This window comes from Centruroides sculpturatus, unplaced genomic scaffold, assembly GCF_000671375.1.
Source record: "Centruroides sculpturatus isolate CEXI.00-Female unplaced genomic scaffold, Cexi_2.0 scaffold69, whole genome shotgun sequence".
In the NCBI taxonomy this organism is placed as follows: domain Eukaryota; kingdom Metazoa; phylum Arthropoda; class Arachnida; order Scorpiones; family Buthidae; genus Centruroides; species Centruroides sculpturatus.
The window spans coordinates 935,649-958,672 of NW_019384304.1; the positions used below are offsets into that span (position 1 = coordinate 935,649).

General features: G+C 29.7%; 1 protein-coding gene across 3 annotated transcripts in view; it reads left to right on the forward strand.

The window, feature by feature from the left end:
• LOC111618299 (protein Jade-1-like) overlaps positions 1 to 23,024 on the forward strand; it is a 90,374-nt gene extending 67,350 nt beyond the window's left edge. For 2 of the 3 annotated variants that reach the window (XM_023359803.1, XM_023359809.1), the window contains 8 exons: positions 4,903 to 4,992; positions 5,097 to 5,278; positions 5,489 to 5,594; positions 12,130 to 12,195; positions 15,410 to 15,517; positions 15,591 to 15,724; positions 18,841 to 18,961; positions 19,299 to 21,084. In XM_023359803.1, coding sequence (XP_023215571.1) covers positions 4,903 to 4,992; positions 5,097 to 5,278; positions 5,489 to 5,594; positions 12,130 to 12,195; positions 15,410 to 15,517; positions 15,591 to 15,724; positions 18,841 to 18,961; positions 19,299 to 19,481 — 990 coding nt within the window. In that variant the 3' untranslated portion in view covers positions 19,482 to 21,084. Of the gene's footprint in view, positions 1 to 4,902; positions 4,993 to 5,096; positions 5,279 to 5,488; positions 5,595 to 12,129; positions 12,196 to 15,409; positions 15,518 to 15,590; positions 15,725 to 18,840; positions 18,962 to 19,298; positions 21,085 to 22,892 lie in introns of those variants that run through there. The other variant, XM_023359814.1, reaches the window with a different exon arrangement.

Genomic DNA, 23,024 nt, shown 5'->3' on the forward strand with positions numbered 1-23,024 from the left:
AAGCGGAAATAAATTATAAAAAATGTATTAAAAATAAACAGTTCTGACAAAACTGATTTATTAAAAAGCATGGACAACATTCTGTTCAATGAAATTAAACAGTAACGTTGACATCTGACCCACCTCCAACAAGGAAAGGAGTTTTTGTTTAGAGAGTAACGTGATACTTCGCGCGTTGTTGTCATTACCGGTGGGTGTGGGTGGCAGCTCACTTGACACTCTGTTGTGAAAGTAATAAACCTTAACCGACCTTGACAGACTTCTCTACTTACTAAGAATAACAAGTGGGGAGAAGTAGTTTAAACAGTCGTAAAACAATTGGCGGTTCATTAAAGGTCTCTCCCTGTCTACTCACATTACCGCAAGAGCAATAAACACTTAACACTGGACTTTAAAACACGGTCAATTCCTATCCGATTACAAAGGAACCGACGACAATCGGTGAAAGTTGAGATAATCTATTGGCAAGAGAAAGCTGATCTGTTTATTTTAAAGCCGTATCGTCTCTAATTACAAGAAAATAAAGTAATTAAAACATTATAAATAAACAAAAGTATCAAAATAGCAGATAGAATCATAATTTCTGATAATAAGGGCCGCGATTATACGATTTTAAAATAAAAACGGCAAACGCTAAGCAGTGATGAGCGACTAGTAAGTCAACCCGTATCACGCTTGACTGCACACAGAAGCCCCTCCGACTCGATTTCCTCGCCCCTATTACGGCGCAAATCGGATCAGTCCACTCCAAACACCTTTGATAACAGGTAGGACGTCCTGGCTTATCAAGTGAACTTCTTCCGCCCATGCGCAATCGATCGACTGTTAGACAAGCATTATGGTCGGACGTGTACAACTGTCTAAAACAGACTAAGTGGTTTCATTATCATTTAATTGATACCAATACTAATAATTTGCTTTATTCTTTTGATATAAAATGTAGTGACTTCTGAATATTTTGGAAGTATTTTAAAAAGTTTTTATTAATAAAATTATCCATCTATTTTTAATATTTTTATGAAATATAAGTATTGCCTCTTGACATATGTCACTTTTAAATTGTTTGTTTTTACAAATTGCTCTACTAAAAATTACTTTTTCATAATTTTAGAGAAATTTTTTTTAGCTTTTGCTAACAATTTTGTAAATTATGATGGAAAAAGTCTATACAAAGATAAATAATTAATAATGAAATCAAATTTTTATATTTTTATGAGAGGATGAAAAGAAAACAAGTTTTCATACCTGTTTGTTGTTTATATTGATACATTTTCTAATTCATAATTTTAAGATATTACTTAGTTTTTTCCCTGGTTTATTCTCAAGAAGAACAATTTTTACTTCTTTGAATTTTCTTTTCTTGTCCATTTTTGGGAAATTTCTAGCAGAGATATTTAGCATTGCCAGAAAATAAGTAATGGGGATAAACATTAAAATTAAAGCCATATTACAAGGATTGATCAAATGAAACCCATTCGTGCTGTGTTATGTGGTCTGGTGTAAGGGGGAAATAATGCCACATGTGGCATGATAAGCATACACCAATGAACAAGTGGGAAAAAGTTCAGTCATCTCACATGTTTTATTTTTGGCATAGAATAATGAAAACATGGCTAGAGTTATTCAGAATTCATCCAAGGTCAAAATGTGGTGCCAACCAGTAGACAAGCAAGCATACAATGGAAATGCCCCAGTTCATCAACACAAAAAATTCAAGTCACAGGCCTCCACATATAAGGTTATGATGAGCACATTTTTTGAATTGCAGGACCTTTGCTGGTGGACTTTGAAGGATCCTCACATGAGTATCAATGCCAACCACTGCAATGCAACATTGGACAAACTGCATAAAGCCATAAAGAATAAATGATCAGGCATGCTATCATGTGGTGTGATTTTGTTGCACAACAATACTCGATCACATGTTTCAAACACTGTGCAGGATACTTTAACACAAAAAATTAGGAGGTTCTATACCACCCTTCCTTTAGCCTGGTCTGTCATCATGTGACTTCCATGGGTTGCATGTCCAAATGCCTACAGTGACTTTTAACAAACAAAAGTGCATTCCTGCTTTCTCATATATCTTTGTTTAATCATGCCATATCAAGGGATATACTGTTTTGTTTGTCTTAATAAATTTACTCAATCAGGTTTCATTTGATCAATCCTTGTAAAAGTTTGGTTTCTTTAACCCAGGTAATACAAATAGTATCTGCTTCTAATTGATATTTTAATAATTTATATCTCAAGTATATAATTTAATATTTACCTTATTTCTATGATGAGAATAATACAAGATTGAAAAGTTATTTTAATGGTAGCTTTTGAATTTTAAAGTAATTTTTAACAGAGTAATTGACTCCACACATTATATATATATGTTCTCTTTGACACCATGACAGGAGACCTACATCTGACACCACCGAGTCTTGCAGGACTTGGAAATCGCGACGTTACGTCATGCGAGTGGTAGCGGGTGAGCGATTGGATTCAGAGTAGAGGTGAAGAGAGAGATGAGGAAGTGACTCACTCGGATTCCATATTTTCTAACAAATAACAATTTTAATTAATAAGAACTAAATACTATACAGAGATATCGGGCATATTATTGGTCTTAATTATACTAGGCCGTTGAGAGAGAGAGAGTTTACAACCGAATCATGGGTTGATAAATACCTTTCTTCTAGGTCACAGATCTGTAGTAGGATGACACTGTTGACTTCGATGGAATGTTCTCTCAAATTCTGGTCCGTTAACAGGAGCTCGTAGGTGTGGAAGCACGGAAGTGGGGTGAGAAGATTCTTAAAGAGGCACGGTGTTACTTCTGGATTCTGGTGCACGGGTTTTACGTCTGGATTCGGGTTCACAGGGTTAATCCTTGAGGACGACTTTGGTAGAGGGACTTTGGATGACCTCGGGTGTTTTTTTAGTTTTTTCTTGTTATTCTTCTTGGGTTTTTTCCATGAGGTCAGGTGGTTGTTGTTAACGGTCTGGCGTCCAATATAGACACTCTATCGAAAGTTCCGGGTGACACATCGCTGANCACTGCTATTACACAGAAAAACATCTCTTTCCAATTACTTTATAACTAGAAGGAGGAATTTATTTGGAGGAAAAAAGAATAATTTGTTAGATTTTATAGGTTATAGGTTTATATGTAAGAGGTTATAGAGTTTATATATAAAAACTCTATAACCTCTTAAATCTAACAATGATTTTTATATATATATACACACAAACAGCTCAGCATTATGAAATTACATTCAGAATTGTAATTCCTGTCTTAATTACACAGATCTGTAAATTGATGGCAATTTTTAAGCTAGTCTGTGTGCTTTTTTTTTTTTTTTCATAAATTTTGCTATGCAATTTAGAAATGTTATGTATATTTTTCATCATTTCAAAGTTTTTCACAGAATGAAGCAAATTTATACTAGTATATGTTTACTTCCATATATCAGAATGTTTAGTACAAATAAGAACAAAATGTGCTGAAAAATACAGGCTAATGTTAAAACAAAACTTCAAGGAAGTCATGTCTGTCTTAGTTGAAGAGTGTCATACTGTCTTGGAACCTCGGTAGTGGTTCCAAGATAGTATGTCTTGTTTCCTGTAGTGGAACCTCGGTATACAACCTTAATCCATTCCTGGTGTTTGGACTTATACCGAATAGGACGTATACCAAACCAACCTTTTCCATAAGAAGTAATGTAAAAATGATTAATCCATTCTCATGTAAAAAAAAATGGCTGGCTTTAAACACCTCGCTTTCCTCGCTAGTTTCTGCTTGATTTTTCATGAAATCAGCACGTATCCTTTTAACTTTCTCGCAAATAATTTCTTCCGATATGCTGTCTTTGGCACACTGTTTTTCAGTTATCCAAAGCAAAAACAATTTCTCGACATGATCTAATGTCTTCGATCTCTGTTTAGAAATTGATTTAACCCCTTTCGCAACGTTAGCAAATTTAATAATGTCTTTATTTTTCACGATTGTTGATATCGTCATTCTCGGAATATGGAATGCAACAGTTAAATCTCGAACACGCATGCCACCTTCATATTTCTCAACAATCTCTTTTTTCAGTTCCGTTGTGATTCTAGTCATTTTTTTTATTTTTCTGTTGCCCTTTTGCAATTCATGATTAATAAAAATAATAAATTGTTACTTACAAATTAAAATCAGAAGAAATTTAACAATGTTATAAACCGTGGCACTGTGAACGTCTAGTCTGGTGTAGTACACCGATAGCGCTACTTGTTCATAGATGGCGCATTTAATTGAATTAAGTTGTATACCAAACAAAAGTCGTATACCGAGCAAAATTTGTTTCGTTCAAACAGGACGTATTCCGAATTGGACGTATACCGAGGTTTCACTGTATTTCTTTTGCTGACTCTGTTCCAATATGTCAATAATAATGTCATCCTACTTGCATTTTAGTATCTTTTTTCTTCACTTCATTTTTTTTTTTTTAATTTATCTCCAAAATTCCTTACCCTGTTTTGTTTTATTCATCAACACACTAGAACTTTTTTATATCCCTGTAAGAAATTTTAGTTAAAGCTAACGTTATTGATCATAATCTTGGTCTTTCTCAGGCTTTTGACCAGTACAATTCAAATATGGAATGCATCGAACAACATGTTTAAAATGTATTGACATAGGAAACACATTGCTCGTCTGGCATTTCATGAGAAAGTTGAACTTAGCCCTAGCTCTAGTGAAGGCTAGTACCAGTTTCTTATATGACCTAGCCGGCATGGCTTAGAAATAAAATTTGTTCTTACTGGGATATAAAAAGGTTCTAGTATGTTGATTATCCTTCTCAGGTAATAACCTGTTTTGTTTATCTTTTAATTGGTAAGTTAATAACTGTATAAATTTTCTTTATACAGTGTTATGATAATCTTCAAGAAGTCATTAAAACCGAAGAAGGTCTGGGGATTGAATATGATGATGATGTTATTTGTGATGTTTGCAGATCTGTAAGTCTTTTAACAAAAACATTAAAAAATGCTTTATTTCTTATTTTATTGTTGTTCAAAATATTGATAATTCATTTAAATGAATTGTAAACATTTTATTACAGCCAGATTCAGAAGAAGGAAATGAAATGGTATTCTGTGATGCTTGCAATATATGTGTTCATCAGGCATGTTATGGAATTACAAAAATTCCTGAAGGTAGTTGGGTTTGTCGTACATGTGCCTTAGGAATTAGACCCTCCTGCATTTTATGTCCAAATAGAGGAGGAGCTATGAAAAGTACAAGGTAAAACAAATTATTTCCCTGTTGGCTTATTGAATCAATAATACATTTTTGATGCCAAAGGCTAATTTTATTATATTACAATATATTGAAATGGTTTGTTTATTATACTAAACAAATATTAGCACATACTTGTTTTGATTTTAATTTATATAGCATAGTAAAGATAGTAATATTCCACTTACATTAGTTATATGTTCGTGCTTTTTATAGGAGTGGTCAAAAGTGGACTCATGTGAGTTGTGCTCTTTGGATTCCTGAAGTTGCAATAGAAAATGTTGATAAAATGGAGCCAATAACAAAAATAGCAGAAATACCAGTGAGTAATTAAATGAATATTTTTTTAAAAAGTTTGTCTTGTGATTATTTTTTCTACTCTTACAAATTAATTAATTTGTAAGAGTACAAATTAATTACAAATTAATTGCTCTTACAAATTAATTAATTTGTAAGAGTAGAAAAATACAGAAGGATTTATGATATAAATTAAATACAGTTGAACCTATCTATCTCAAACATGTTTATTTTGAAATTTGTTCCCCCTCACATTTTCAGCTTAAATTTAATGTATTTTCTATATTTATCAAAAATAATTTTCTCTGAAAACCTCTTTATCTCAAATTATGGACTGTAGTGTCAAATACAAATTCAAAGGTCAGCATATATATTTTGATAACATAAATTATAGTTGAGAAACATCTTTTGAAATACAGTACTTATTTGCAAGTAACATTGCTTTTCTTTGATTGGCTTCAAGTTTGGCTTGCATCTTATTGGTTGAAGAAAGCCAGGCATCAGAAATTATTGACAAACTATTTCTTATAAGGCATGTCACAAATTTTTATTTCTGTGTAATGTAGATGTGTACTGTACTTGTTATTCTCTTAATGAAATAATGTACTTCCAAACCTATTATTAATACTATTTACTGTGTATAAACCTCTATATCTCAAAACTCGTTTACCTTGAATTTTTTCTTGTCACTCTGAGATTTGAAAAAGATAGATTCAACTGTAATTCATTTTAAAAAGAAATAGCTATTTAAATTTTATTTAGATGTATTAGAATGATATATCTTAGAAAAAGTTTTCTTCTAATTTTTTGTGATTAAAAAGAAAATATTTCTAATATTTGACAACAAACAGAATTATGTTCATATAACAGTAGTTTTTAATATGCATAAAATTTATTTTATCTATAAATTTTTTACAGTAACCAATGAAAAATCGTTCATAATTGATAAAATATAAATTATCAACTTATTCCAAAACCGTGTCGTCTTTTACTTATTCTTTACTTCACAATTGGGTGCATAGGTAGACACTGGGCATCTTTAACATCATATTACTGAATAAAGAGTGATGTTAAAGATGCCCAGTGTCTACCTATGCACCCAGTGAAGTAATGAATATGTAAATTATCATTATTTAAAATTTAGGAAGAACAAGAATATTTATGATAAATATTTTTAATATTATGATGATACTTTTATTAGAAAAAGCAATATTTTTAACTTAAAACTCAAATTAATCATATAAACTTTATAAATTTGCTGTATAAAATTACCATATTGGCCCAAATCAGTTATTCTGAATCACTGTGCCTTGAGATTTTTGAAGTGTGTCACTACTGCAAATACTCATACATAAGTGATGTCAGACAAGTAGTTCAATTAGTTCTACCTTCCTAGGGCTCATTTGGAAATTGTAACCGGTGTTACCAGTAACTGCCAGTTACCAAGGCATTTAGAAAATGTAACCTAAATAACCACCTGCATTTAAAAATTACTATTATGATGTCACTTGTTGTCCTGCAGTACTTATCGAAGTAACCGTGTGTGCTGCCAAATTTTTAAATTATTAAAAGTGAACCATGATGGAAAAAAGTTGAGAATCACTGGCTCAAATATTAGTCAATGTTTTTTCCAGTTTTAAAAGGGTAAAAAAAAATCGTTCTTGACTTGACTTATAAGTTTGATTAAAGTTTCTTTTGATTTCAATAACTATCTATGATACTGTACATGTTGTACAGAGTTAAATTTATGCTGAAATTAGTGTATCAATTGTGCAGTGAGATTATGAGCAGGAATTAAGTGCTTGGCACAATTGTAAATTAGTCAGATTAGTCAATTGTTTTTATCATATTCAACAGAATCTATAACTTCTACAGAAATTTTATTTTGGTAACTTTTATTTTACTCCTATGAATCCCTACTAATCAAGTAAGTAATCATGAAAAATCAGGGAAAGGCTGTTGAAAATTTACCATGAGATTTATTCTGTTGTAAAATGTAAATTTATATTGTAATTATAAATTTATGTATTCAGTGTGGTTATATGCTTTAGACTTTATTAAAAGTAAATAAAAAGCTTTATAAAAAATGTTTTAGACAGTTATAAAAAAAGAATAAAACAAAGTTTTGTTTTTAAAAGCATGAAACTTCAAGAACACTTTCCAGAATACACAAGAAATATGTAAGGAAACATGGCACATAGGATATTTTTATATTTCTTGTATTAATTTTATTTCTATTGATATTTATTTTATTGTATTAGTATAAATGAAGCAATAAGTTACAATTTGTCACTTATAATGTAGGTGTCCAATGCATACATTTCTTTCTATAAAACCCTTTGAATACAATTTTCTTACAGACTAGATATGATTTAAATGCTGTTTTAAAAATTTACTAAGAAAGCAATCAAAAATTCATTAATGCTGATTGATTCCTAGATATTTGTAAATAGAAATTCAAAAAGTTTTATCTCAAACTAAAATAATTTTGAAAAGAAAGAAATGTGATTAAATACAACCAATTTTCATAATCACATAAGTAATAAAAATTCCACATGTTTTTGTTAAAGTTAGAATTATGAAAGATTGTTGGTGAAGATACAGTTATAAAGGCTTTAAGTAATGTTGGACAGAACAGAGGTTGATGATCTGTTCAAGAAGGCTAAAGACTGTAATGATGATAATGACAATGAAAGTGATGAAGTATTGTTCTAATGACTTTCCAAATTTTTTAAATTCTGATTGTTAATTTTTGTATGCAAATAAAATTAATAATGAAAGGTTGACTTATATCTGGGTCCTAATATTTTTCAAAAAGCGAGGATTCCAAAATTGGGAGTCAACTTATATTTGTGTCAGTACATTTCAATTATAGATGGATGTAAAATTACTGATTATTAACATTCTCTTTGTATAACAAATGTAGAGATGTTAACTATAAAAATGATTATAATTTTTTTCACAGATTCAGTACCATGTCTTATTTTACTGTATTATGTAATCAATATAATAATATAAACAGGAGCTTTTATATCTGTTTAATTTAATATTATATAACATAAAAGAGTGAATTTTTTTTGTTTCTTTGCAGCACTGTCATATTGTTTTATCTGTATTTGTAGGAACAGTTGTGTTAGGACTTGCAATGTTTTAAATTTTGTCTTCTTTCATCGCAACTTTTCTTTGGGAAATTTCTTTTTATTTATATACTTTTCTACAAACTTGTTCTGACTTATTTTATAAAAAATTTACATAAGTTTACAAATTTCTTTCAAATGATCCATAAAAGTTAATTTTAGCACTACTGCCTGTGGACGAAGCTGCCATTAAAAACACCAAAGCACATTTAACTTCACATTCAGTTTTTCTATTTTGGAATAATAAACTTATAAAACAATTTAGTTATTAAGAACATGTAATCGAAATAATGATGTACACGTCCGACCATAATGCTTGTCTAACAGTCGATCGATTGCGCATGGGCGGAAGAAGTTCACTTGATAAGCCAGGACGTCCTACCTGTTATCAAAGGTGTTTGGAGTGGACTGATCCGATTTGCGCCGTAATAGGGGCGAGGAAATCGAGTCGGAGGGGCTTCTGTGTGCAGTCAAGCGTGATACGGGTTGACTTACTAGTCGCTCATCACTGCTTAGCGTTTGCCGTTTTTATTTTAAAATCGTATAATCGCGGCCCTTATTATCAGAAATTATGATTCTATCTGCTATTTTGATACNTTGTTGTTTATATTGATACATTTTCTAATTCATAATTTTAAGATATTACTTAGTTTTTTCCCTGGTTTATTCTCAAGAAGAACAATTTTTACTTCTTTGAATTTTCTTTTCTTGTCCATTTTTGGGAAATTTCTAGTAGAGATATTTAGCATTGCCAGAAAATAAGTAATGGGGATAAACATTAAAATTAAAGCCATATTACAAGGATTGATCAAATGAAACCCATTCGTGCTGTGTTATGTGGTCTGGTGTAAGGGGGAAATAATGCCACATGTGGCATGATAAGCATACACCAATGAACAAGTGGGAAAAAGTTCAGTCATCTCACATGTTTTATTTTTGGCATAGAATAATGAAAACATGGCTAGAGTTATTCAGAATTCATCCAAGGTCAAAATGTGGTGCCAACCAGTAGACAAGCAAGCATACAATGGAAATGCCCCAGTTCATCAACACAAAAAATTCAAGTCACAGGCCTCCACATATAAGGTTATGATGAGCACATTTTTTGAATTGCAGGACCTTTGCTGGTGGACTTTGAAGGATCCTCACATGAGTATCAATGCCAACCACTGCAATGCAACATTGGACAAACTGCATAAAGCCATAAAGAATAAATGATCAGGCATGCTATCATGTGGTGTGATTTTGTTGCACAACAATACTCGATCACATGTTTCAAACACTGTGCAGGATACTTTAACACAAAAAATTAGGAGGTTCTATACCACCCTTCCTTTAGCCTGGTCTGTCATCATGTGACTTCCATGGGTTGCATGTCCAAATGCCTACAGTGACTTTTAACAAACAAAAGTGCATTCCTGCTTTCTCATATATCTTTGTTTAATCATGCCATATCAAGGGATATACTGTTTTGTTTGTCTTAATAAATTTACTCAATCAGGTTTCATTTGATCAATCCTTGTAAAAGTTTGGTTTCTTTAACCCAGGTAATACAAATAGTATCTGCTTCTAATTGATATTTTAATAATTTATATCTCAAGTATATAATTTAATATTTACCTTATTTCTATGATGAGAATAATACAAGATTGAAAAGTTATTTTAATGGTAGCTTTTGAATTTTAAAGTAATTTTTAACAGAGTAATTGACTCCACACATTATATATATATGTTCTCTTTGACACCATGACAGGAGACCTACATCTGACACCACCGAGTCTTGCAGGACTTGGAAATCGCGACGTTACGTCATGCGAGTGGTAGCGGGTGAGCGATTGGATTCAGAGTAGAGGTGAAGAGAGAGATGAGGAAGTGACTCACTCGGATTCCATATTTTCTAACAAATAACAATTTTAATTAATAAGAACTAAATACTATACAGAGATATCGGGCATATTATTGGTCTTAATTATACTAGGCCGTTGAGAGAGAGAGAGTTTACAACCGAATCATGGGTTGATAAATACCTTTCTTCTAGGTCACAGATCTGTAGTAGGATGACACTGTTGACTTCGATGGAATGTTCTCTCAAATTCTGGTCCGTTAACAGGAGCTCGTAGGTGTGGAAGCACGGAAGTGGGGTGAGAAGATTCTTAAAGAGGCACGGTGTTACTTCTGGATTCTGGTGCACGGGTTTTACGTCTGGATTCGGGTTCACAGGGTTAATCCTTGAGGACGACTTTGGTAGAGGGACTTTGGATGACCTCGGGTGTTTTTTTAGTTTTTTCTTGTTATTCTTCTTGGGTTTTTTCCATGAGGTCAGGTGGTTGTTGTTAACGGTCTGGCGTCCAATATAGACACTCTATCGAAAGTTCCGGGTGACACATCGCTGACTAGCTGGATCCTCTTCAACAAGGAACCAACTCCGTGGGAAATAAATTTTTATGGCTTTTAGCCTAACTCTCGATTTTATATGATAAAATGTTTTAATAATTAAAATTTAAAATAACACTTTATTGTGGGTCTGTTCGTCCCTCACATCTATATATATGAGTGAAACAAATTTTACAGTGTAAATAAACAAATAAAAATTGTGATTATAAAATTTAAAATGCAAAGGACAATATGCAATAGAGATATCTTTACAAACTTGAATATACTCAGCAGGAATATTCATAACAATAATAATACTGATATGTTATTAGAGACTGTCTTGTCTCTTATGTATAAACAAGTACTGTATATTTCCGCAGATAACATGATAGTTGAATCATAAAAAAAGATTCCCAAATCCGGAGTTTTCTTATAGGACAGATACAAAAAAAAAATTAGGTTGAAATTTATATAAATTAAAACCATTATAAAAAAACGGACAAACTGTAATTATTTACTAGTAGAGAGTAGGGTATGTCCACAAAATAGAATAGCCCATACAATGTTTTTGTGAATAGTCAAGGTCATTACTGAATGCCCAAATCAGTGCAAATGTTTGCAACAATCACAAGGCAGTGCTGCCAAATGCAAGAAAATAAAATTTATTAATTTGAAAAATTACATATAGGACATAATTCCATATATGATCAAAATATTCACTGACTTTCAAGTTTTAATTTAGCAGAATATTTACATGTTTTAGTTTATTTGTTTTAATGTTTTACATTGATTTGAAGCAATGAATTGAACTAGATAATATTTTGTTATATAAGTAATAAAGAAAAACATTATTCAAAAGAACCAAATACACATATTCACATAAATGTACATAAGTGATGATAAAACTATAAAAGAATATGTAAAAAACAAAGATTTCCTTGAAAAAACTGTATATTAATGTATACTATTCTTAAAAGTAATTTTTCTTAAAATTTATGAATTATTAAAATTACTAATTATTAAATTATAAATCATGAATATTTTTTCCAGGCGAGTAGATGGTCTTTAGTTTGTTCTTTGTGTCGAGAAAAAATTGGAGCATGTATTCAGTGTTCAGTAAGTATTACTTTTTTGTTTACATTTAGATGAGATAATATAGTATTAATTTATATTTATAAATTAATATTCTATTATAAAACTGCTTACTTGAAACCATTTAACCAGAGTAAAAATTGTTTCTCAAGTGCAAACATTTTCAATGCCCTTCTGGGCTGTCAAAAACATTTACCTTCTAAGGAAGATCAAAAGTTTAGAAACCAGCTTGCAACAGTTTGGAAAGAATGCCTGATAAAGAGCCCAGAAGGGGTGTGAAAATGTTTGCACTTGAGAAACAATTTTTACTCCAGTTAATTGGTTTCAAGTAAGAGGTTTTATATTTCAACCTGGTGTATTTGAAGGTTAAATAATATTATATTATTTCATTTAATAGCCACATTCAGTAAGAGAAAATCAAATAATATTTAAAAAAAAAAGACAATTTCAAAAGTTGACAGATAACATGATCCAATTTCTTACTTGGTTTATATTTGATAATTTAGACATTTTGCATTATCTTCACCAATGTCCAGATCATATGAAGTAGTATAGTGCAACACAAAATTTCTTTTAAAATGCAGTTTTATTTTAAGGTTACTTTTGTCTTCATTCTGTTTCATTCAGTAATTAAAATGATCCTGATTTACTTGGTGCCATAATAATTACATAAAACAAAATGCATAATTCAGGAAGCCAAAAATATTTCTTCATAGAAATATTTTCATTTTTAAAGACCAGATTCAGATCTGCATTTAGGAATATATTTCAAGTCTTTACCAAATTGAATCAAACAGCTTTTTAAAATTAATATTAAATGAATTTTTGGTTTCCTGAATTAAGCAGTTTGTTTTAAGTGTTCATTCAGTAATATACTTTGTTCCTAATATATTGAATTATTCTCTTATGTTTCATCTTACACTCTTAATTATATTTTGATGTTAAAAGTTGTTTTTTTCCCTATTATATTAAGTTTGATCTTATTTTTATGATTAATTAATTAAAGCATAATTTCATAAATTAATTACAATGGTGCAACATACTTCATATTTAATTCATTTCAGGAAGCAGTTCAAACTAGATCATTCAAAGTCTGAAGCCATTTTTCTCCTTAAAATTAACAGAAAGTGAATTAATCCTTTTCCATAACCTAAACTACTCATTTTGATAAATTTAAAACAGCAAATATACATAATTTAAGTAAAAATAACTCAATGAAATGCTCTAATAATAAATTTAAAAAAAAGTAAATAAAATAAGTAAATACTGTATTATAAAATAAAAATTGCATTTATTGGTCACACACCATCGACTTTGGCACTTAAACGTGGTTGCCAGATTTTCCATATTACAAAGGAATTACAAAGCACTTTTGTGCTTTGTAATTCCTTTATTGTTGATATTCTAACCCTTCTCTTAAGCTTCATTGCTTCTGCACACTTATTGGATGCTATGATAAATAAGTAAAGGTTATAGTGGGTTGAACAGAAAGTTTTTGCATATTTTTAACAGTTGTTACTTAACATAGATGTGAATTTAATTGTAATGGTTGTGAAATTTAACACATTATTGCTAATTTGAGATTGTCGTTTTTTTTAAAGAATGAGTTTGTATTCTTTATTCAGAAGCCTATTTTACACTTCAAGTGCATTTTTCACTGTGCTTGCAGTGGAACTTTGAAGCATCATTTGAACTCCAAAGCAAATTTTTGTCAAATTTAGCATTTATACAAGGTATCACTGCATTTATAATCTGATATTGAAGTGTTTGCTCTGCCAGTGAAGCACCTTTCAATATGATATATGTATTTATATCAGTTTCATACTTAAATTTATAGAAAAGATATTCAAAAACTGGTATATTTATCATGTACATGAAAATTTATTATTTCAAATGTAATTAAATATTGAAATGCTATTAGAAAAGTGTATGTTTTTCATTTAAAACATTAGGTTATTGTTATTAGATATATGCATTAATAAAAATATATTTGACAAACATGACTTTTATAGATTTAAATCAAATGATTCATTTATTATATTAGAATAAATGTATTTATTGTGGAGTAATTTACAAAATTATGTAGAAATTATAAAATGAATGTCGTGTAATGTTATATTGGTCTTATTAATATACATATATAAACCAATTGAGAATATCATTAAATATATAACCTGGGGAAAATACAAAGGCAAATCAAAAATAAAATAAATTTATTAATTATTTACTATGCATCAGTCTTTCAAATGAAAACTGCATCATGTTCCAATATAATTACACTTTTTTTAACACATAACTTGTATTGCTTCACAAGCTTTCTGGTTTCATCTGTAAAGAATTCATTAGTTTTGGTTGAAGCTATATATGCATTATTTCCTTAACTTCATTATCATTGACAAATTTGTGTTCCTTGTAAAATTTTTAAAAAGTAGTCCAACAGATTAATGCTGGGACCATGAGGATATGGACAAACTGAATTTCAGCTTCTATGTTGTTTAACTGATAGCTATGGTAGAACAATGACATGTATTGTCATGCAGTAAAAGAACTTCAAGTATCTATGCTTGATTGTTATCTATTACAGATTATTAGCTTCATATTTGATTCTAATATTTCTCTATACAGTATAGCAGTAACAGTCTGACACTGAGATTGGCATCATTTATCAGCAGAAGCCTGAGATTTGAACTTTTTTGTTTTGAAATGAAAGTGTTTTCATTCCATATTCTGCAATTTGAAACATGGTTTAAAGACCAATATTTTACATACTTCAACAACTTCTAACTGCATAATGGATCATTGCTTCCTGTTCCATATTGATGTGACTCAAATAATGACTCTTTCAAAATACTTAATGTGTATGTATTGACATAATCACTAGATTTCACATTGTATTGGTCAATCTTCTAGATAAATTGAATTTTCTTTTTGCTCTCATAATTGTTATTAAGTAAATGTTGAAAACAAATTTCTTAACATTCAAAGAGTGTTTAAGTTTTGTTATTTTTGTATTAAAGGTAGCATCTTTAAAATTAGCATCTTTAAAAGTCAGTTCTGTGAAAGTTTTACTGACATTCTCATTTAATACATTTTTAAATATAAGGTACTAGTTTTTCTTAAGATGGATATCTCAGGAAAATATTTCTTTTTATTGAATACAAAGAAACTAATGTTGATAAATAATTGTGTTAATAATTATTATGTTATTCATTTCTAACTATTCCTATTTTCTTTTAAGGTTAAAACATGTAAAACAGCTTATCATGTAACATGTGCCTTTGAACATGGACTTGCAATGAAAGCTATCATTGATGGAGAAGAAGAAGAAGATGATGTTGATTTAAAAGTATATTTATATATATAAATATTTATGTAATGTGGTTTGGAAATCTATATGCATAATTACTTTTATTTTTTAGTCATATTGTTCAAAACATACCAAAGAGAAAAAGGGTCTTCATTATGATGATGCAAAGAGTTCAGTAGATAGGAAGAGCAATAAAAGAGAATTAGAAATGTCAAGTGAAGAAAAAGCCAATGCTAGAATGGCAAAGTAAATATAACTCTTTTTAATACTTTATTACTATTATTAAGAATATTTATTACTATACTCAATAATAATGATGATATGGTTTTTTTTATTAAAGTGATTGTAACATCTTTGGTTACACACATAATCTCCAGTAAATGGCGATAAAAATATAATGCTTTTTCTAAAGGAAAATACTTTTCAAAAAATAAAACAAATAGAAACAAGCAATTTTTTTTTTTTGGTTAGAATAATATTTAATTCTTCTATTAACTTACAGTTCAGAATTTTGAATCAAATTTATTAATTTTCTATGAATTTTAAAATTGCAGAAAATTAATGGATTTGATTCTGAACCAATGTATCAATTGAATGTGTGAAGGTAAATAGTGACTTTGTGAACAGCTTACAATACCGTTTGGTTAGATTTACATATAAAACTTTGACTAAGGTTATATGTTTGAATAATATGGTAGTTAAATCTCCTAGCTTTTTGATTTTTGTATTTGCAAAAACACGCAAGCTGGAGAAACAGCTCATACCTATCAGGGCTGCAGATCAGTAAAAAAAAACTCAACTGTGACTCCTGGGGCCGTATTCTGGTCACTGTCTCTCGTCTCTTGAAAGCCGGTCGCTGATTGGCTAATCATTTGGATTAGCCAATCAGCGACCAGCTTGCGAGAGACGAGAGACAGTGACCAGAATATGGCCCCTGATAATTTTAGTAGGCCGACTCTGACTCCTGACTCCAACAAAATTAAATACCAAGTCATTTTATGGGGGACGGAGGTGCTCATAGGGGTATCCTACTCTGAACTCTAAAAGGAGCTCCAGGCATTTACCCAAATACTTTACATAGGCTGTTTTTCAAGCTTCGATGGTCCATAAAAAAAAAGACAAGTATAAATAACAAAATGAATTTATTACCAGAAGTTAGGTACAGACATGGTTAATTTTCGACATAATCACCATGAAGATTGAGGAATTTGTCATATCTGTGGACAAGCTTTTTCATTCCGTTATCATAGAATGTTGCCGTCAATGACTCGAGATGGACCCTAATGTTTCTTTGAAGATCGTCATTAGTCTCAAACCTCTGCTCTCCTAGCCACTTTTCCTGTACAGGAAAGAGGTGGAAGTCGCTCATGTTGCTGCCAGTGAATTGAGATGGCCTTAACGACGTTGTTTTGAAGTTCATCATTAATTCATTAATCTCAAACCACTGCCCTGCTAGCCACGTTTTCAGTTCAGGAAAGAGGTGAAAGTCTTCAACACCTTTAATTAAATATCCAGCGTATAACCCCAATTTAGTGCCAAGCGACTTCCACCTCTTTTCTGTACAGGAAAAGTGGCTAGGAGGGCAGAGGTTCGAGACTAATGACGATCTTCAAAACAACATTAGGGTCCATCTCGAGTCATTGGAGGCAACATTCTATGACAAGGAAATGGAAAAGCTTGTCCACAGATATGACAAATGCCTCAATCTTCACGGTGATTATGTCGAAAAATAATAATGTCTGTACCTAACTTTTGGTAATAAATTCATTTTGTTATTTACACTTTTCTTTGTTTTATGGACCATTGGAGCTTGAAAAAAACTGCCCTCATAGTTAGTATTTTTAATATTTATTTGTATAAAAAAATGAATTTTTAACAAATATTTAATAAGAGGAGAAAGCAGATGATAAAATTCTACATCTACATATATTCGACAGCATTTGCACTTCAATTTTACCCTTCCAGAATAGTTAATTCAATTTAAAAGTGTGCGATCTAACTACTTCAGCCCTTTGCTCAGAAAAGAAAAATGTGAACACTAGTCAATTAGTCTGGCTCATTCAGAAAAATAGAGTACTTCTATAGAGCAGGGATAATAAAGGAATGATCCAAAATATTTAAATTCAATTGTGTCAAAATAATTTTACTACTAAACACAAATACAGTACTACAAAGAACACTACATATTTAATAAATTAAATTGATGTATTAATAAATATATAATAAATTTTCTTTCATTTAAATAAAAAAAACTAAAGTAAATTTAAAATGCAGGAATCAGAGTCAGGTCGACTCCGACTCCTCTGGCCAGAAATTCCTCCCGACTCCGACTCCACAGCCTTGATACCTATAGTAGATAAGGCCAGATCTCCCACATGTCTATTAGAAAAAGGATGCATATAATCTTGGATGATTATATGAAAGTTTACGAGTTCATGATCATGGATCTACAAAAGTTAGCAGTGAAATTAAATGAACTTATATTATCTGATGATGAGTATATTATAATGTTAGATTTTGTTTCAAAACACCAGTGTATAAACTATTGTGTAATGGTGAGGATAGTATAGATTTATCCAGAGAATCAGGAGTATATCATATGCCAGTCAGATGAGATTTGTGCACAGTTTGGTGTGCATTAGCTTTATCAATAGATTACTCAACAGTAGAATAAAAGAACATAAATATAACATTGAAAAAATAAGCTGATCATTACATTAATCAGTTATGCCATAAATGTGGAGTTAAAGCAAATCTTAGAGGCAAATTGATTTTTCATGGCTTTAACAATGACCATATAGAAGCTTTAGATATTCAAATATGGAGATATTCAAAGTGACAATGAAAGGAGACTGCATCAATTATAAGGATGGCAAATCATTATTAGCAGCTTGGCAGTCATTTTATGATAATCCCAGACAAGGCTTAAATATGATGGTTAAATGTGATTTTATGATTTTATTATTGATCTGTATATAGAATTAGTATGACATTTTTATAATTTTAATATCTGTGAAATCCTGAACTTTAAATATGTAAATCAGTTGATGGACACTTTGGCATTCCAAACAGAATGTATGAAATTGGTGTTAAGATATTGATAAGACTTGATGCTAATCTATAAATTAGGCTGTAAACATTTATCTATTTGTTAAAACTTTTGATAGAAAAGAAGAAAGGGTTTGTTGGTTCTGTTTATGTTGTGTATTTTTCTTTTGATTAAATCATTTTAGAAAGTTTCAATTTTTAATATATTTGTAAATATTTTATATGTATATGTTTAAAATTATAATAAAAGTAGTGATATTATTTAATTACTTCAATCAATCATATGAATAATTTTTAATTTTTTTTAATTATAGGATGCAAAAAATGGAGGCAGAATTCTATAAATATGTTAATATTAATGAAGTTGCTCAAGCTTTGAAATTAAGTACAACAGTTGTTGATTTTGTTTATCAGTATTGGAAATTGAAAAGAAGGGTAAGTTAATTAGCAGTTAGCTTTTAAAATCCAAGTAAAGTTCCTTGCATGTGCGTTTAATGTAGCAAAAGATATTTAGGAATTTTTTAAGTTTTTTTTTTCCTTATACATTTATATGGATTTTATCAAAATGTCATAATACTAATAATAAGTATGCTTTTTAAAAAATTTCTTTTAATGAAACTCTAGGATAATTAATTGATGAAAAGTTTAAATGTTAATAATGGAATTTCTTAAAGAAAAATTAAATATAATTATAATTACATGTATTGAATAACAATACTTAAATATTCAATATCTCTGTACAGTTTTGAATAAAATTTTAATTTATTTTTAGGCCAATTTTAATAAACCATTAATTATGCCAAAATCACAAACAGTAGAACCTGTGGAAGTTAAAGAATATGATAGTATTTATGCAAGAATGAAAATGTTTGTTCACTTACGACAAGACTTAGAAAGGGTAAATTTTATGATAATTTATTGTTATTATAGATTATTGAAACTAGTTAAGATATAAAACTTTAAATAGCTTTCTAATAATCATACAGTTTCAAATTTCACTTACTATATATTAAACCTTCAAACTATCAAGATATTTTTTGTAGCACAAATTACAAACAAGGAGCATTGTGATCACCTTCAAGAAATAACTATATTTGTCAAAAGGAATACAAATTAATGTTGAATTGAATGATAAACATTTATGTAGCCAAGAAAACATGTTTATTTTTCAGTTTAATTAAAGTACAAACAATGCTATTGTATTGCCAAAAAATTATACCTATACACTATACAGTTAACAACATGAAAATACATACTTCTTGTTCTTAATTGCATATATATATATTATAACTTTGTCAAATTAGACAAAAACATAATATATGTAACAACATTAATATATGCACTGAAACATCTACATTGACTCATGCACTCTCAATAAGAAACAATAACTTAAAAAGTCCAGAAAAAGCAGACAACAACCTCTTACAATACTGCTGGCTGAGCACAATAAGTCAAAACATTTATAGACTGTTTAATAATTATTAAAATAGAATAGATATAACTTATGAGTAAAGGTTTCTTCTTCCAATAGTGAGACTACATAAATAAAGTGAAGAACTACACACTTTATTCACCTAGGTAAATAAAGTGGATTGTTTTAATCTTGGGTTCTGTTTATTATGGATATTTAAGAAAGACGTGATAAAGATCACTAGTCTCACTATTGGAAGAATAAACCTTTACTCAAAGTCAAAACATTATTAGTATCTTTTACTAAGTGGGCTCACCAGAAAAAAATTTTTGAGAAATTATATTTCCATAAAGTACTCAAATTAAATCACCATAAACTGTATGCTTAAGCTCAACATATTTAACAAAAGTTATATTTTTCAGAATATTAACTGCACAATTAATAGAATAAATAACTAAAATAAGACGTGGTGGGTACAAAGTATCATCCCTTGGTAATATGAAGATTAAGAGTTTTTAGTAATTGTCTATTACTAAACACACACTTAAATATTTATAATTTAGTAATGGACAGCACGCTAATCGTTTATTACAAAAACTTTTAACATATAAGCGTTAATTTAACGCTTATATGTTAAAAGTTTTTGCACTTAAATATTATAACAAGCATTATCTTATGTAACAAGAACTATATTATTTAACCAGATATGTTTTTCTGTAATTTTTAGTTTTTGAAAATATTATTTACTGTTTTATGGTTGCAGAGTTAGAATATAATGACTAAAATAAACTGTATAACGATTTAATGTACTGTTTTTAACTATTAAATTGTCTTAGTCTAACCATTCAATATTATTCATCATCACTTCTGTTAAGTGTAAAAACAGAAATGTTTATTAACTTTGTATTGTGATGGAAAGACAAAGCTAAAAGTTAAATATTTTATCTTTGTTTTATGTTTATTGATATGTACAATAAATGAATTTCTGCTTGAGAAGTTGTATCACAGCTTAAAAAACACTTATTTCTCTATTTACATGCATTAGAAATATTAACCTACTATTGTATGTTGTAATATATAAATATCTAAATTTTGTTTAGAGATAATTATAATAATTTGATTAGAAATGCTAAGAAAATAAGTGAATGAAGACATTTTATTATATTTGAGACCATTTTTTAAGTGTATATTCCATAATTTGCATGGTGTCAAATTAGGATATTATGTTAGTATCTGCAGTTCTATTTCATTAGAATTTTTAAAATTGTAAACATTTTTGATTTTACATTAAACAAAGGAAAATTGGAAAAAATGTGCTTTGGTTAGATAAATTAAAACGTAACATAGATTATAATAATGTAATTTTTCAGTTAACAGTGTGTAAAAATTTAAAAAGATACAACTGTTAAAGCCAATTTGGATATTCCAGAAATCTGGATAAACAGGATTTGACTGTATAAGGAGTAACAAGAATTTGCATTTAATTTATAGTAAAAATAATTATTATTTAAATATTAAAAATTAATTGGCAATTCTTCTGTTTTCTGCTGCTGCAGAAAACAAGAACTGCAAATTAAAGGGATTTTAATTTCAATACAATGTGCTCAATGTAAAGAGAATGTCAAAACTTTAGTTCACATATTTTCTCAAAACTCTCAATTTGACTAACATTTTTCACAACTAATTAGTCAAATTGCTAAAGAACTTTTCCAGACAGTGGGTACTTTGAACAAGTTACACATTATATACAGTACAGAATTTTATGCATTTTATTCATTGTTCTGTAGGTTTTTTCATAAAAGAGATAATTAAACATTATAAATAATTTTTGTAAAGTTATCAGAAGTTATAATAATTCTATTTATCTAGTTTTTCTCTGGTAGGTGCCTAACTTTTGGTGAATTTTTATATCAGAAAAAATTCAGATAATTTTAATTTGATCCTTTTTTTAAATTGACTAAAGAAACTATGGCTACACTTAATTAAAGCATAATTTAGCCATCGTTTACTGTTATCTTTTTTCATATGGATATCAATGCTTAATAATACTTTTCACTTGATCACTGTCCAGTTATTTTCCTCTTTTAGAAGAACTGTTTTAAGAATTTGTGTGTATTTCAGTTATTCTTATTTTGTTTTTCTGAATTACAAATTTCTTTTGCCTGGTTTAGATTATTATTATTATTATTGTTGTTGTTATGTTATGCTGGGATGAACTATATCCTACTTGTTCAATACTGGTGCCTAGTGCTATGCCCAACCACAGACCATAACCAAAGAATGCAAATGTTTTGTTTATATGCTGTTTGTGTATGTATCTGTATTTAAAAATTTCCTATGTGACATGTGTTCAGTATGGTTGCTTTCTGTAATGTGATATACAGTATGTGCTGTTTAACTTGTTAAGCCTAATTTTTCTAGACTTTAATGTATGTAGTATGACACCTGTGCAAGTAAGGATTATTGGCACAATAAATACCTTATCCATTCTCCAAAGATGCTTTATTTCATGAGCATGTCCTGAATATTTACTAAATTTTTTAGTGTGTATTTTGTATGTTCTGGGTGTTTGGAACATCCATGTCTATGTTATATGTGTTTTGTTTGTTGATGAATGTGATGTATGTTTATGTGCTATATGTGTTGTCTGTGATTATGGCGTGATCATGATAACTTATATTTTGAGTGTGTTGTTTTTTTTTTTTTAAATTACCCTGGGTGTGAAGTTTGGTTGTTGAATGTGTAATTATACGTTTGCAAGCTTTTGATGTATTGTTTGCCATTTGGTTATGTTGATGTAAGTTGTGTGGTAAACCTGGTATGACATTTTGTATAATATTGTGCATGATGTGGCATTTCCTACAAGTGTTGTGTTCTTTAAAATGTGATTCCTGTAGTTTCCTGTATTTATGACCTGGTCTTGTAAGGCAATCATGAATCCTTCTGTCTCTCCAGACAGCTGCAAGTCAGCCAGAAGTTTGATGCAGATCTGTCAACGTGATCCTGGCTGAGATCGTCAGGATGTCTACCATGGAGCTCCTTCCAAGCCCAAGACTGGCCTAATGGTGTCTGTGTATTTTGTGTACT